This window comes from Helianthus annuus, chromosome 12 (genome assembly GCF_002127325.2).
Source record: "Helianthus annuus cultivar XRQ/B chromosome 12, HanXRQr2.0-SUNRISE, whole genome shotgun sequence".
Classification (NCBI taxonomy): Eukaryota; Viridiplantae; Streptophyta; class Magnoliopsida; order Asterales; family Asteraceae; genus Helianthus; species Helianthus annuus.
Genome location: NC_035444.2, coordinates 91,398,915 through 91,411,422, shown reverse-complemented (window position 1 = coordinate 91,411,422; position 12,508 = coordinate 91,398,915). Strand labels below are relative to the sequence as shown.

Here is a 12,508-nt window from a genome sequence, read left to right as displayed (position 1 = left end):
TACACGTCACAGTAAACACAAAGATAGGTTCTGAAATACGAGTTGTCACATTATCCCCAACTTGAAAGAAATTTCGTCCTGAAATTTGGTACGTACTCACTGAGGAAGCTAGGTAAGTTGTATCGTTTACTGGTTTTCCTGGGGTGTCACATCCTCCCCCCCGTTGATCTGGAATTTCGTCCTGAAATTCCGTGGTAGCTTCAGCCTCAGTAGTGGTTGTACTGTTCGCGAACAATTGGGGGTACTTTTCTTTTATTTGATCTTCTCGTTCCCAGGTGAACTCTGGGCCATGACGGGAGTTCCAACGAACTCGCACAAAAGGGATTCTCGTGTTCTTGAGGACCTTGACATCCCGGTCCGTGATTTCAACTGGTTCCTCGATGAAATGTAACTGTTCGTCGATAGTGAGTTCCTTCAGAGGAACTATGAGGGTCTCATCTGACAGACACTTCTTCATATTCGACACGTGGAAAACGTTGTGAACTGCACCGAGTTCTGCTGGTATGTTCAGTTTGTAGGCCACCTTGCCTATTCTTTCTATGATCTCGAATGGTCCGACATACCGCGGATTGAGTTTGCCTCGTTTGCCAAAACGAACTACACCCTTCCAGGGCGAAACCTTGAGTAGCACTCGATCCCCAACTTGGAATTCGAGTGGTCTCCTGCGCTTATCAGCGTAACTTTTCTGACGGTCGCGAGCCGCCGCCATGCGTTGCCGTATTTGTGCAATCCGTTCAGTAGCATCAACTACTATTTCTGGTCCTGTGATCTGACTATCCCCCACCTCTGCCCAACAAAGAGGTGACCGGCATTTACGACCGTACAATGCCTCGAATGGAGCGGCTTGGATGCTGGTGTGGTAACTGTTATTGTACGAAAACTCCACTAAAGGTAGATGCTTTTCCCAGCTGTTGCCAAAATCAATAACACATGCCCGAAGCATGTCTTCTAGGGTTTGAATCGTGCGCTCAGACTGCCCATCCGTCTGAGGGTGATATGCTGTGCTCATATCTAATCGAGAGCCAAAAGATTTGTGCATTGCTTGCCACAGTTCTGAAGTAAATCGTGCATCGTGATCCGAAATAATAGAGATTGGCACCCCGTGCCTTGAGACAACTTCCTTGAGATATACGTCTGCTAGAGTGGAGAACTTGTCCGTTTCCTTAATAGCTAGGAAGTGTGCAGACTTTGTGAGTCGATCCACGATCACCCAAATAGGCCACCAGGAAGTGTGCAGGCCAGTAACAAAATCCATGGAAATTTCCTCCCATTTCCACTGTGGTATCTTGGGTTGCTAAAGTAGGCCTGATGGTTTCTGGTATTCCGTCTTGACCCTCGCACAGGTCAAACACTTGGACGTAAGTTGCTATGTGGGCCTTCATGCTAGGCCACCAGTACGTTGTTCTGAGATCGTGGTACATTTTATCCGAACCTACATGTACCGAGTATCGAGACTTATGAGCTTCGTCCATTACCAGCTCCCGTAAGTTTCCATAATGTGGGACCCAAATACGCCCCGTTACATAATAGGCACCGTCTTCCTTCTGTTCTAATCGTTGCCTTGAGCCACGTAAGGCTTCAGCCCTTACGTTTTCTGGTTTCAATGCTTCTACCTGAGCATCTCGTATCTGTGCAGGAAGACTGGACTGAATAGTAAGCTGTAGTGCTCGCACACGTCTAGGTAGAGTGTCCTTTCGACTGAGAGCGTCAGCCACAACGTTAGCTTTGCCTGGATGGTACTTGATGGCGCATTCGTAATCATTGAGTAGTTCAACCCATCGACGTTGACGCATGTTCAAATTACACGGTTTGATTAAAAGTAATTTTCTGTACTAAATAATAAAAAAATTATATATATATCCTTAAAAAACCCCGTGTATTGTATGAATTGAATAAATCTAATTTTATACATCAAATAATAAAAAGTTATATATTAAAAAACCTCATGTATTACATGGGTCGAGTAAATGTAATTTTATATAATGAAAATAAAAATATTTAATATATTAACACAAAGTTTGGTTTTCGTGATAAAAATAGATTATTCTGTTGTTGCAAAATTTGTTAACGTAGTCTCAATAAATTTAACCCTTTATTTAAAACTCCGTAAATGTATAAATCATATATGATATTAGTTAATTTTATTTTAAGTTTCGTAAAATCTATTTGATACCAAAGTAAACAAAATGTTCAAATTTATAGTTAATATCAAATTAGATAATTAAGTTTGAATTTGAAGTAAATAGATAAATATAAAAGTAATAATTAATTCAAATAAATAGTAAAGTTAACTTCCATTTTGCTCCCTATGATTTGGTCATTTTAACGGTTTTGCCCCAATAGTTTAAAAATAGTCATTTTCCTCCCTGATTTTTCCAACTTATCGTCATTTTGCTCCCCGCCTCTAACTCCATCCAAAAAATCCATCAAGTAGAAGGGCATTTTGGTAATTTTATAGATAAAACTTAAAAGGAAGGGCATGTAAGTCTTTTTACCTAAATAACCTATAACTTGTTTATTTACATGTATATAAGTAATTCTTTTCTGATCCCCCATCTTTCCAACCACTTTTTCTACCGGCCACCACCATCCACAACCATCTACCACCACCTGCCGACCACGACTACCGCGACTTTTAACTAAACGATTTAGTTGAGTTAGTGCCAGGGAGTAAACTACCGAAATACCCCTACTTTTAATTGAATGTTTTAACTGAGTTAGATCTAGGGAGCAAACTGGCGACAAACTCGAAAGATCAGGGAGGAAAATGACTATTTTCAAACTGTTGAATCAAAACCGTTAAAATAACCAAACCACAGGGAGCAAAATGAAAGTTAACTCTAAATAATATTATAAATGAGAAGAAGATTAAACTAAATAATAATTATCCATAAGATATTAAACTAAATAATATTTAGTAGGAGAGTTATCTATAATTAATTAAAAGAGTTTAAACTAAAAAAATAATTATCTATAAGAGATGCCCTAATATGATGACAAGTGTCCCTAAAAAGAGTTTAAACTAAAAAAATAATTATCTATAAGAGATGTACTAATATGATGACAAGTGTCCATAAAGTGTTTTCTTTTATTATATCTATACTATATATAATATATATATATCCAAAGGACTTCTTAAGGTCATTGAAATTTCCTTAAAACACCCCTAAAACATGATGTACAAGTCTTTTAAGCATCAGAAATCTTCACTTTCCACTTATACCCTTTCCCCTAAACTAAACACTAAACTAAACACGCTGTCACATAAACACAAACTAGGGTTTCAGATTTCAAAACATTTCAAAATGCCGCTTCCCTGCTCCTCTCTCTCTCTCTCTCGATCCAGGAACGATTTCACCAGATCTGCTCCTCTCTTTCTGGCGATTCAGGAACGATTTCACCAAATCTATGAAGTTTCAACAGATCGATGAAGATTCTGACCTCTTGGTTCTGTTTTCCGGCTTTTATTTGCATTTTGCAACATTCGTCAAGGGTAACTAACACCGTCCTTTTGATTCTGAACACTATTTCTTCATGTATTCACTGGATTTTACTTACGTTTGTGTTTTAAGATGGATTTTCTTGTAGGTCATGGTTTGAAGACTAGATCTGGTAAAGAATAATAAGAATACTCGGAAGGAAACAACAAAATCATGGAGAAGAATCAGATCTCGGTGGTTGGAGTTCCAGATGCGATTCCCGTCAAGTATATAGAGGTGACCCAGGTTTTAATTTTAGTATAGTGGATAAATTCCCATATTTATGTGTTCATGTGAAGTTTTGTACTTATCAATTGAATTTACAATTTGTCAATCTATGTGAACGAGGTTTTAATTTCAGTACAATGGATAAATTACTTGATAATGTGTGATTTCAATCTTCATTAGGGTTTCTAAGTCACAATGATACACGTTTAATTATCATATGTTTTCGCAAATGCTTAATGTCATACACTGGTAGAGAAATTAATAGATGTGTGTTTTCGATTATGTTCTTGAATGGGATCATTCCTGAAGTTCTTTTGGGTAGATTGACTATTGAAATGTGTTTAATGATGTTATTTCTTGTATTGACTTGATCTTTTGGAGATTTAGATTTTTTTTTTTTTTGGAAAAAGATATAGATTTTTTTTTTTTTTTGTGGTGTAGAATGTCCAACTCTAAAGAAAGCTCCACATGTTTTGGTGGTTCATGGTGAAAGCGATGGTAGGCAGGAGCATATGAAGGTTTGCATCGATCAAAATTATCAAATATGAATTTGAATCATTCTGTTGGCGTTCACCTTTTTACCTATTTATTATTTATTATTTTTTTTTATAGAGAAACAGACCTTCAAATTGGGTTTTCCACAAACCTCCATTACCCATTGCATGGGGGACACACCATTCCAAAGCGATGTTTTTTGGTGTATCCTCAGGGAATTCGAATTATCGTCCATACAGCAAACTTAATCTATGTCGATTGGAATAACAAAAGCCAGGGTTTGTGGATGCAAGATTTCCCGTGGAAACACGGCGGTTCAGATAAAGGAAGTGGATTTGAATCTGATCTTATTGATTATCTTAGTGCACTAAAGGTACTATACTACTGCATCTCGACTATTGTAGATTATTTTATTTTAAATTACGTAACTAACTTTATAATAACTGCAGTGGCCTGAGTTTTTTGTTCAATTCCCTGAACGAGGCAACTTCAGCCTCAATTCATCTTTTTTTAAGAAATTTGATTACAGCAAAGTAACGGTAACCTTTGTTTCATATTTACATAAAGAAAGTTTGACGTTTGTTAGTATTACTTAAATTAGTTTATTAAAACTGGGTAAATACAAATTTCAGGTGAGGTTAATAGCTTTTGTACCCGGATATCATTCAGGTTTAAATATAAAGAAATGGGGACACATGAAGATCCGTTCAGTTCTACAGGATTGTGTTTTTGATAAAGAAATGGGGACACATGAAGATCCGTTCAGTTCTACAGGTTCAAATATATATCAGGTATGGATCACATATTTTGTTTTTACTGTGGCATTTTTGACACGTTTACTTGTGAATTGGTCTATTTGGGTTATGTTTTATCTATTACGGATCAAACATGTAATACATATGTGTATATGTATATAGTGAAACGTGTAAAATACAAACTAATAAGAAAGATTGCTCGATTATGTAATTTTAGGCGGATGTTGAAACGGACGAGGTGTATGCCCAAATGACGTTGCAGCCGTTGACCCCTGTAATCTCACATTAATGTCTTAAATCTTAATGCTGTTTGTTTGTTGTAATATTTACTGATATTTTAATAATTTTGATGTAATATTCTTTTAGCAAGAACAAAAGGATACATTTCTTCCGGTTGAGCTGGGAACTCTAAGCAGATAGCCAACTAACTACTTTTGCAAGACGTTAACCGCCAGTGATACGAGTACTCACGGAGGATTCTCTGTTCCTCAACGGGCAGCTGAAAAAGTTTCCCTCCACTGGTAAATTACTTTTCTACCCCACCTTTCAGTTTTAGCGTTAGAAATGGATAATTACAATTTACACCATTGTTTTCTTGTTCTACAGGATTTTACGCAGCAACCACCCGCACAGGAACTTATTGCACGGGCCTACATGACTTCGAATGGAAGTTCAGACATATTTTTCGCGGTGGGTATCATCGTCATTTAAGCTCTCATACAAGATCATTCCATTTAGCCATTTAGGTCAATGCTGTGTCCATAAAATATTCATATTACATGTTTTGTTTTATGCAGGGCAGCCCAAACGTCACCTTGTTTTATGCATGGCAGCCGCAACAAGTTTATACGGTAAGCGATAGGTGCACTTCCACTAAAATGATTTCGTAAACTATATCTCAAGAGGTAACAATAATATTAATCGTGTTATTTTAGATGGGTACTTTTTTTTTATTTCAGGGCCACAAGAAATGGATTACTGGTATATCTTAGGAATCGGTATACCTCAGTTCGCCATGTCGTCGTGAATTTGTTTGATTTGGATTCATTTGATTGTCCAACTGAGTCAACCAAAACACTCAATTACTGATCAGAAATACAACGTTTCTGCAGATAGTTTTTACAAGCCCAGCGCTGCAAAAAGTGGCTGTGATTCAGACTACTGTTGATCGCATCGAATCCACAGGTTCAAGTATGCCACGTGGTGCGCCTATGTTTAGAGCATCTTAAAGATGAAGTCAGTATGCGGTACTTCCACAGTCTCCGTAAAAAATTCTGGTCGATGGTACTACCAGACGTGAAGGAGAAGTCGTCTACTAATAAGGTTCCCGTTATTGACGTCACATGGTTAGGTTACTTTAAGGTGTTGGGGATGGGTACTGTTTCTGCATCATAGCCGATTGTTATTAAGGCGAAACTGACATCAAAGAGTGCTGAGAAGAAGACAAAGGCAGCTGGTTGTTCCAGTATGCTCACTGCTTAGGTTTGTTATTTCGATTTCATTTGCAGAAAACTATGGTTTGCTGAATACTATTCACATTGGATTTAAGTTTTGTTTTGAAAACATTTAATTGTGATCCATTAAAACTGGTTGTGGTTCAAATCAGCCATTGTTAATACATGTCGAGATGTTAAGTCAGGTTTTCATACTATAATGGCATATTGGCAGACATAAACTTTCACTTACCAATATGATCATACTCTTAAGCATGCTTGTTTTTTTCAACTTACATAGACTATTATAAAAACAAATGTGCCTTCAAAGCTGTGCGTTTATTAATTGTTTTTCTGTGGATGTACATTTCAGTATGTACATTGGACATATCATACGTGGAAGGCGATCTGAAGGCACTCTTCGAAAGAAGTGCAATGATGGATTAGATGTAAAGTTGATTCTTGATGACAACGACGATAGCAATTTTCATGAACAGTGGGAACAAAATGTTTTATTTTTTGTTTTTTTTGGGGCCAGGAAGTTGTTGAGGGGCAAGACAAGGTTTTCAAAGAAGTTATCGAACCTTTAGAAAATGTGGCATAATGGATGGTTCAGGTAGAATGGGTAATGCGTCAAAACGGTTAAGGTAATTAGTGTGTTTACCCACATCTTAAAAACCCCTCATAACATAACTAGAATCACATAATTTTTTTTTGTTTTCTCCTGAAGCCGGTAACCGGCCGTCGCACAATAACCACCAAACGCCATAACGAAATCACCAATCGCCCCACACCGCTGATTCTCCGCCGCTGAAGAAGGCCGCAACCGACCCTCACGTTCTGCTACACTACCACCATCATCGTCGCACGCCACATTGGAAACTACACCCCGTACATAGCCCTAAACTCGCCAACCTAAGTGATATGTTTCCCGTCACATCGCGCGGGTAAACGACTAGTAGTAAAGATATATATATTGCCTTGTTCAACTAAGTAGTATTTAGTAGGTTTTGTTATTATAATTCATCACATAATTAACCACTAATTTAAATGTAACATTATGTGGTTTAGGGGGTTATTAAAACTCAACAATTTACATACAACATTAGTTCCGATCACAAGCTGGTGTCATTCATCTTTTTATTATATATATTTTTTTAATAATATAAATTAGTTGTAGATTAATTGTGATACAAAGAGGTGTTAATTAATTAAAACAACAAAATATTTTAACCACACTACATCCGGCCGGCTGTTTATGTATTCCTTTTTAACATTTAATTGATGTATAATAATGAAGTATATAAATGTAATGAAACATGTTTTAACTAAACTAACATATGATATATTAAGTGTGTCATATGTAACAAGTGTGAATGATTTTCATTTAGGTATAAACCAAGCGAAAATCATATTCCTTAATCTTATAATCGAATAACCCAGTGTTTGAACATACAAAAGATTTAAGAATTACGAATACACGATCATTGTTTATAAATTAAACTTACGTTTATGCGAATTATGAATCATGTCTCAAACGAATGCACGTATAAATGTGTAAACATGTATAAATAATGAATATTTCACGCAAAAGATCAATTTCATTATAATCAAAGTCTCGGATTTACAATGGCTTGAAACGAAATACGATTACAAGGAAAACGAGATTTCCAAAAATAGAAATACAAACAAGGCTTTCTAATTATGGAAAGTGCAAAAAAACAGGGAGTTACACCAGCTGACACATCAGCTTTTCTTAGGCCATGGGGTATGGGGCGTGGGTTGGGGGAAAATGCCCAAGCCACCACCCCGAAGGCTTGGGTTGGGGCTTGGGTTTGGGCGTGGCCCCTTTGGCGTGGGTTTGAAGCCGGGCGTGGGGCGGGCTAGCAAGGTGACATGGCGGGCTCTCAATGGCCATGTGTCAACTCATGCCCCCAACCCAAGCCCCACCATACCATATGGGCGTGGGTTTTTTTCCCATTCCACGTGTCAACCAATGCCCAACCCAAGCCCCACCATACCCCACGGTCTTATGTCATTGAAGTTTCTTCTTTTATAGAAAGTATAGATAGATAATACATCAAAATCTATAGTTTATCTATATTAATTAATGTTATTAATACGTAATCATGGATCATTTAATAACACATATAAACCGTAATAATTTGATTCTTAAAAGACTTTTTGATATATTGACAAGCTAACCACTCAAGGTGGCCTAGTGGTTGGCATGTTGTGTTTTCTAGTAGAGATCCATTATTGAACCTTACTGGATAAACACTTTGAGTGGCTAGCCCACCATGATGATCGGCCGATTGAGGAATTCCGGTCAGAGTCTGAGCCTAAGTACGGCAGTTGGGACTAAAGATAGCGGCTTAATCCCATCTCTTGGCTTCGCTTCAGAGCTGTGAGTCGGTTGCCTCATATGGACCGATTAGCGAGTCTGATAAACTCTTATTTTTATGTGTTGACCAACTGAGTTAATTAAGCAGCGAGTTGATATTGACTCGGTAAGTTGATTATGACCGGTTAACGAGTCCGATAAACTCTTATTTTTATGTGTTGACCAACTGAGTTAATTAAGCAGCGAGTTGATATTGACTCGGTAAGTTGATTATTTTCTTATTGGGTTGGACGGCTTAAATTATTATAGTGGGCCCTTGATCTCGATTACAATCGTCACCCTTATGGTCCTTATCCACATTTTATATTTTTATTTATACCATTTGTCCATTTCAATGTTCAAACGTAACCCATTAAAACTAACTTCTCTCCAAACATATGTGAGATAATTTCATTATTAACCTTCATTATAGCTTGAAGGTATATTCGGTCCCTCAACTTCACCTTCTGATAAATATCATCCCTCCTCCATCGTTTAAAATTACTCTAAAATCCACCTAGTATTTACTTTGTAAGATTCAAATCTATACCACTTTAATGTAGATGAACACTTAACGCACTAGACCAAGAGGTCATCAATAATCATCTTTCTAAATGGCTAAAACGATCATCATTCCACTAAGTTTCAGGGATAATATAGCCGTCATACTACAATCAAGCAGGATATGATTATTCAGGTAATGTAATTGTTTATGAAAGTTATAATGTTCAAATTAATTTAAACTTATCAAGTTTATATGGTAAATATTAAATAAATTGATCAACTCTAATATTCAAACGATTTAAAGGTTATATCTTTCTACTTTTGAAAAGATGAGGTGCTTTCCTAATTAAATTTGTAACACAACTTCTAACATGGCATGAAGAGATCCCTAAAGCAACTTCACAAAATCCAGTTATTTTTCTTTTTTATAATGTTAAAAAAAGTTATTTCAATATCATTTACCTAAACACCATTCCCAAAACCTCCTTTTCCAAGAAGTCAATAAGTCATAAGGAGGTAAAACAATCCAAACACGGCCTTAATAAGATTTCAATGTCGTAATCATAAAAGATTGATACACAAAATATTAAACAATGGACCATAACCGTTTAAACAAGCTAAGCTAGTGATCATAGAACAATTATACTTAATGTGAATTTGATGATAAATTGATACATATGTTTTTATGTTTATACATAAGTGAAAAGTCTGAGTACGTGCTTGTTAAATATATTTAGCTAATACCTTTTCAACTTATGAGTATCAACTACTAGGCTCAAACTTTAATTATGTGTTATTGAACTTTTACTTGTAATGTCTATAGATTATATTACCATCATAGACGCTATCTTTAATAAAATACACATGTTGTATATCCAAAAGTTGATGACTCAAACTACATACTTTCAAGCTAATGCAATTAAAACCTTCAACACTTCATTGCAACAAGGAACCTAATAGACGTACTTTCAATCAAATATAATTAAAGCCACCACAATTTACTTCCACACTAAACCTATGGACACGACTCTTAACAATTAAGCGATTAACCGGTTTCCAAGTGCCATCATCAAATGAGTCGAGCTACTTACGTGCTACTTAATACTGACTTGTAAAAAAGCTCGAACAAACCGAACTTAAACTATCTCAAGCTCCAGCTTAAGCCTAATAACAAGCTCGTTTAATAAGCGAGCCTAAACCCGACTCCCGAGCTTCACTTATTGAGCTTGAGCGGGCTCTACTATTTATACGTCTTTTTATTAATATATTAGATATATTTAAAGAATATTAATTAATATCTATCAAATTATGAAAAATAACTAAATTATATATAAAATAATAATTATAACAAAATAAATTAATCAGTAAATAATAAACAACTCGAGCCTCAGCAGTCAAGCTTGAAAATTTACCTACGAGCCTAGCTCGATCTTTAGAAACAAAGTTCGAATCAAGCCAAGCTCGATCAAGCTTTCATAAGTTAAACGAGCTCGAGCTTTAGCATGGTCGAATAGATCCGAGCTCTATATAATCCACTTTATAAACAATATAGGGACTAGTTCTTAATTTTGGAAAGTACAGGTAGTCATAGTGTAATTTAACCAAATAAAATATAAACACGTAATTTCGTAGTGGATGAGATGAGACCGATTGGAAGGTAGGTGGTGTTCAGTTAACTCGACGACGCAACAGCATTCTCCCAATCCGCTCTCAAGGTTCGTAATCTCACACCTATACGTACACCTTCACTTGTATCTATACATCAATTCTTCAAATCTATACATTCACAATCCAAAACCCTAACTCAATCATAAACGCCAATTGATCAAATTCACCCTAATTTCCACCAAATTAGGCCAAATTCACTGGTCATATGGATACAGATCTTGTGAAAAAGTGTTTAAATTACACACAAAAGAGAAAGAAATGGTTAATTTTGCTTGCAGCCTTAGGGTTTTCAACATATGGTGCAATTAGGGTTTATAACTTACCCTCTGTTGTCAAAAAGAGGGAAAGATTCGTCAAGGTTGTTAGCGCGATAGCCTCGATAGCCGAATTGCTAGGCGAATCGGCCGAGACGTTAGGAGTGGTGTCAAAGGATCTTAAGGAGTTTATACAGTCGGATTCGGATGAAATCCCCAATAGTTTGAGGCAATTGTCTAAGATTACCAAGTCGAATGAGGTTTCGGAGTCGATTGTTAGTGTGACCCGCGCGTTAACGGTTGGGATATTGAGGGGGTATAGGGTTGGGGCTAGGAAAGGTGATCCGGGGGGTAATGCGTTTGCGGATAGGGCGTTGGATAAGCTGTTTTCGCCGGCTGGGTCTGGTTTTGTTTCGGTTATTGTTGGGAGTTTTGCGAAGAATATGGTTATGGCGATTGGGTATGAGTTTAATCGTTCGAGTAGTTCGAGTTCAAGTTCAAGTTCGGTGCAAAAGTGGGTGGATGTGATAGCCGAAGAAAAATGTAAACGACTGATCGGGGATTGTATTCAGCAGTTTGTGAGCACGTTGGTGACGGTTTACCTTGATAAAACGATGGATGTCAACCCGTATGACCAGATCTTGGAGGGTTTAACGAACCCTAAACACAATGAAAAAGTTAAAGATTTGTTATCAACATTCTGCAATGGTGCGATAGAGACGCTTGTCAAGACTTCCCACGAAGTTATATCGAATCCTAACGGGAAAGAACTGGTTTTGAACGGTGGAATTAAATCAAGAAAAAGCGAGAGTGAGGGGTTCGTGAGCAGGATTTCTTCAACGTTAGCGGTTCCAAGTAACAGAAAGCTTGTGCTTGATATGACCGGAAGGGTGACATTTGCAACCGTTAGATCATTCTTGGACTTTTTCTTGGAGCAGCTATCAACGGGTGTGAAACGGAAGGTGGACGTTGTTCATGAAGAAGCGGTTGACAGAGGGCGTGAAGTTTACAGGTATGTGAGTACGAAATCGTATGCTGTTATGACTATATGCCTTTCTGTTTGGTTGCATGTGTTAAGCAGTCCTTGGAGTTTTGCATCAGCGTAAGTGTGTTGCGAATATTCTTTAGCTCAAATTCATACGATATGATACAATATGGTTATGTGTATATATGGATATTTGTCGATTGAACTGAATGAACTCTTTTAGAGTCTTGATTGTCTCTATTGTTGCTGTTTTATCTTGTTTTCTAGAGTCGAAAAGAACTAGTGTTGTTTGGTTTGTATTAGATGTGTGTGTCTACATATATA

The 12,508-nt window shown here is 36.9% G+C and overlaps 2 protein-coding genes across 4 annotated transcripts; both read left to right on the top strand.

Annotated features, from left to right (window-relative positions):
• Positions 1-4,146: 4,146 nt before the first annotated feature.
• Positions 4,147-6,665, top strand: LOC110895431 (tyrosyl-DNA phosphodiesterase 1-like). Of its 3 annotated transcripts, XR_002567133.2 has the most exons (7): positions 4,760-4,993; positions 5,175-5,231; positions 5,324-5,478; positions 5,564-5,647; positions 5,755-5,808; positions 5,917-5,955; positions 6,070-6,665. XR_002567133.2 is itself a non-coding variant. In XM_035981071.1 (6 exons), the coding sequence occupies exons 2-6, from the start codon at positions 4,489-4,491 to the stop codon at positions 5,375-5,377; spliced, it is 447 nt and encodes a 148-aa protein (XP_035836964.1). In that variant the 5' UTR covers positions 4,147-4,225; positions 4,320-4,488; the 3' UTR covers positions 5,378-5,449. The 3 variants fall into 3 exon arrangements, 2 of the variants coding, with proteins under 2 accessions (XP_035836964.1, XP_035836965.1); XM_035981071.1 differs by lacking the exons at positions 5,564-5,647; positions 5,755-5,808; positions 5,917-5,955; positions 6,070-6,665 and adding exons at positions 4,147-4,225; positions 4,320-4,575; positions 4,652-4,741 and having other exon boundaries at positions 4,835-4,993; positions 5,324-5,449; XM_035981072.1 differs by lacking the exons at positions 5,564-5,647; positions 5,755-5,808; positions 5,917-5,955; positions 6,070-6,665 and adding exons at positions 4,275-4,575; positions 4,652-4,741 and having other exon boundaries at positions 4,835-4,993; positions 5,324-5,449.
• Positions 6,666-11,150: 4,485 nt separating this feature from the next.
• LOC110893170 (protein PHLOEM PROTEIN 2-LIKE A10) lies at positions 11,151-12,305 on the top strand. Its single transcript, XM_022140288.1, has one exon. The coding sequence runs from the start codon at positions 11,151-11,153 to the stop codon at positions 12,303-12,305; it is 1,155 nt and encodes a 384-aa protein (XP_021995980.1).
• Positions 12,306-12,508: the final 203 nt, after the last annotated feature.

Bases quoted from the DNA above. Each gene is read 5' to 3' on its own strand.
- LOC110895431 (XM_035981071.1), top strand. From the start codon at position 4,489: ATGCAAGATTTCCCGTGGAAACACGGCGGTTCAGATAAAGGAAGTGGA. The intron at 4,742-4,834 runs GTAACCTTTGTT...TACAAATTTCAG, and splicing joins TTGATTACAGCAAAGTAACG to GTGAGGTTAATAGCTTTTGT. The intron at 5,232-5,323 runs GTAATCTCACAT...ATATTCTTTTAG, and splicing joins CGTTGCAGCCGTTGACCCCT to CAAGAACAAAAGGATACATT.
- LOC110893170 (XM_022140288.1), top strand. From the start codon at position 11,151: ATGGATACAGATCTTGTGAAAAAGTGTTTAAATTACACACAAAAGAGA.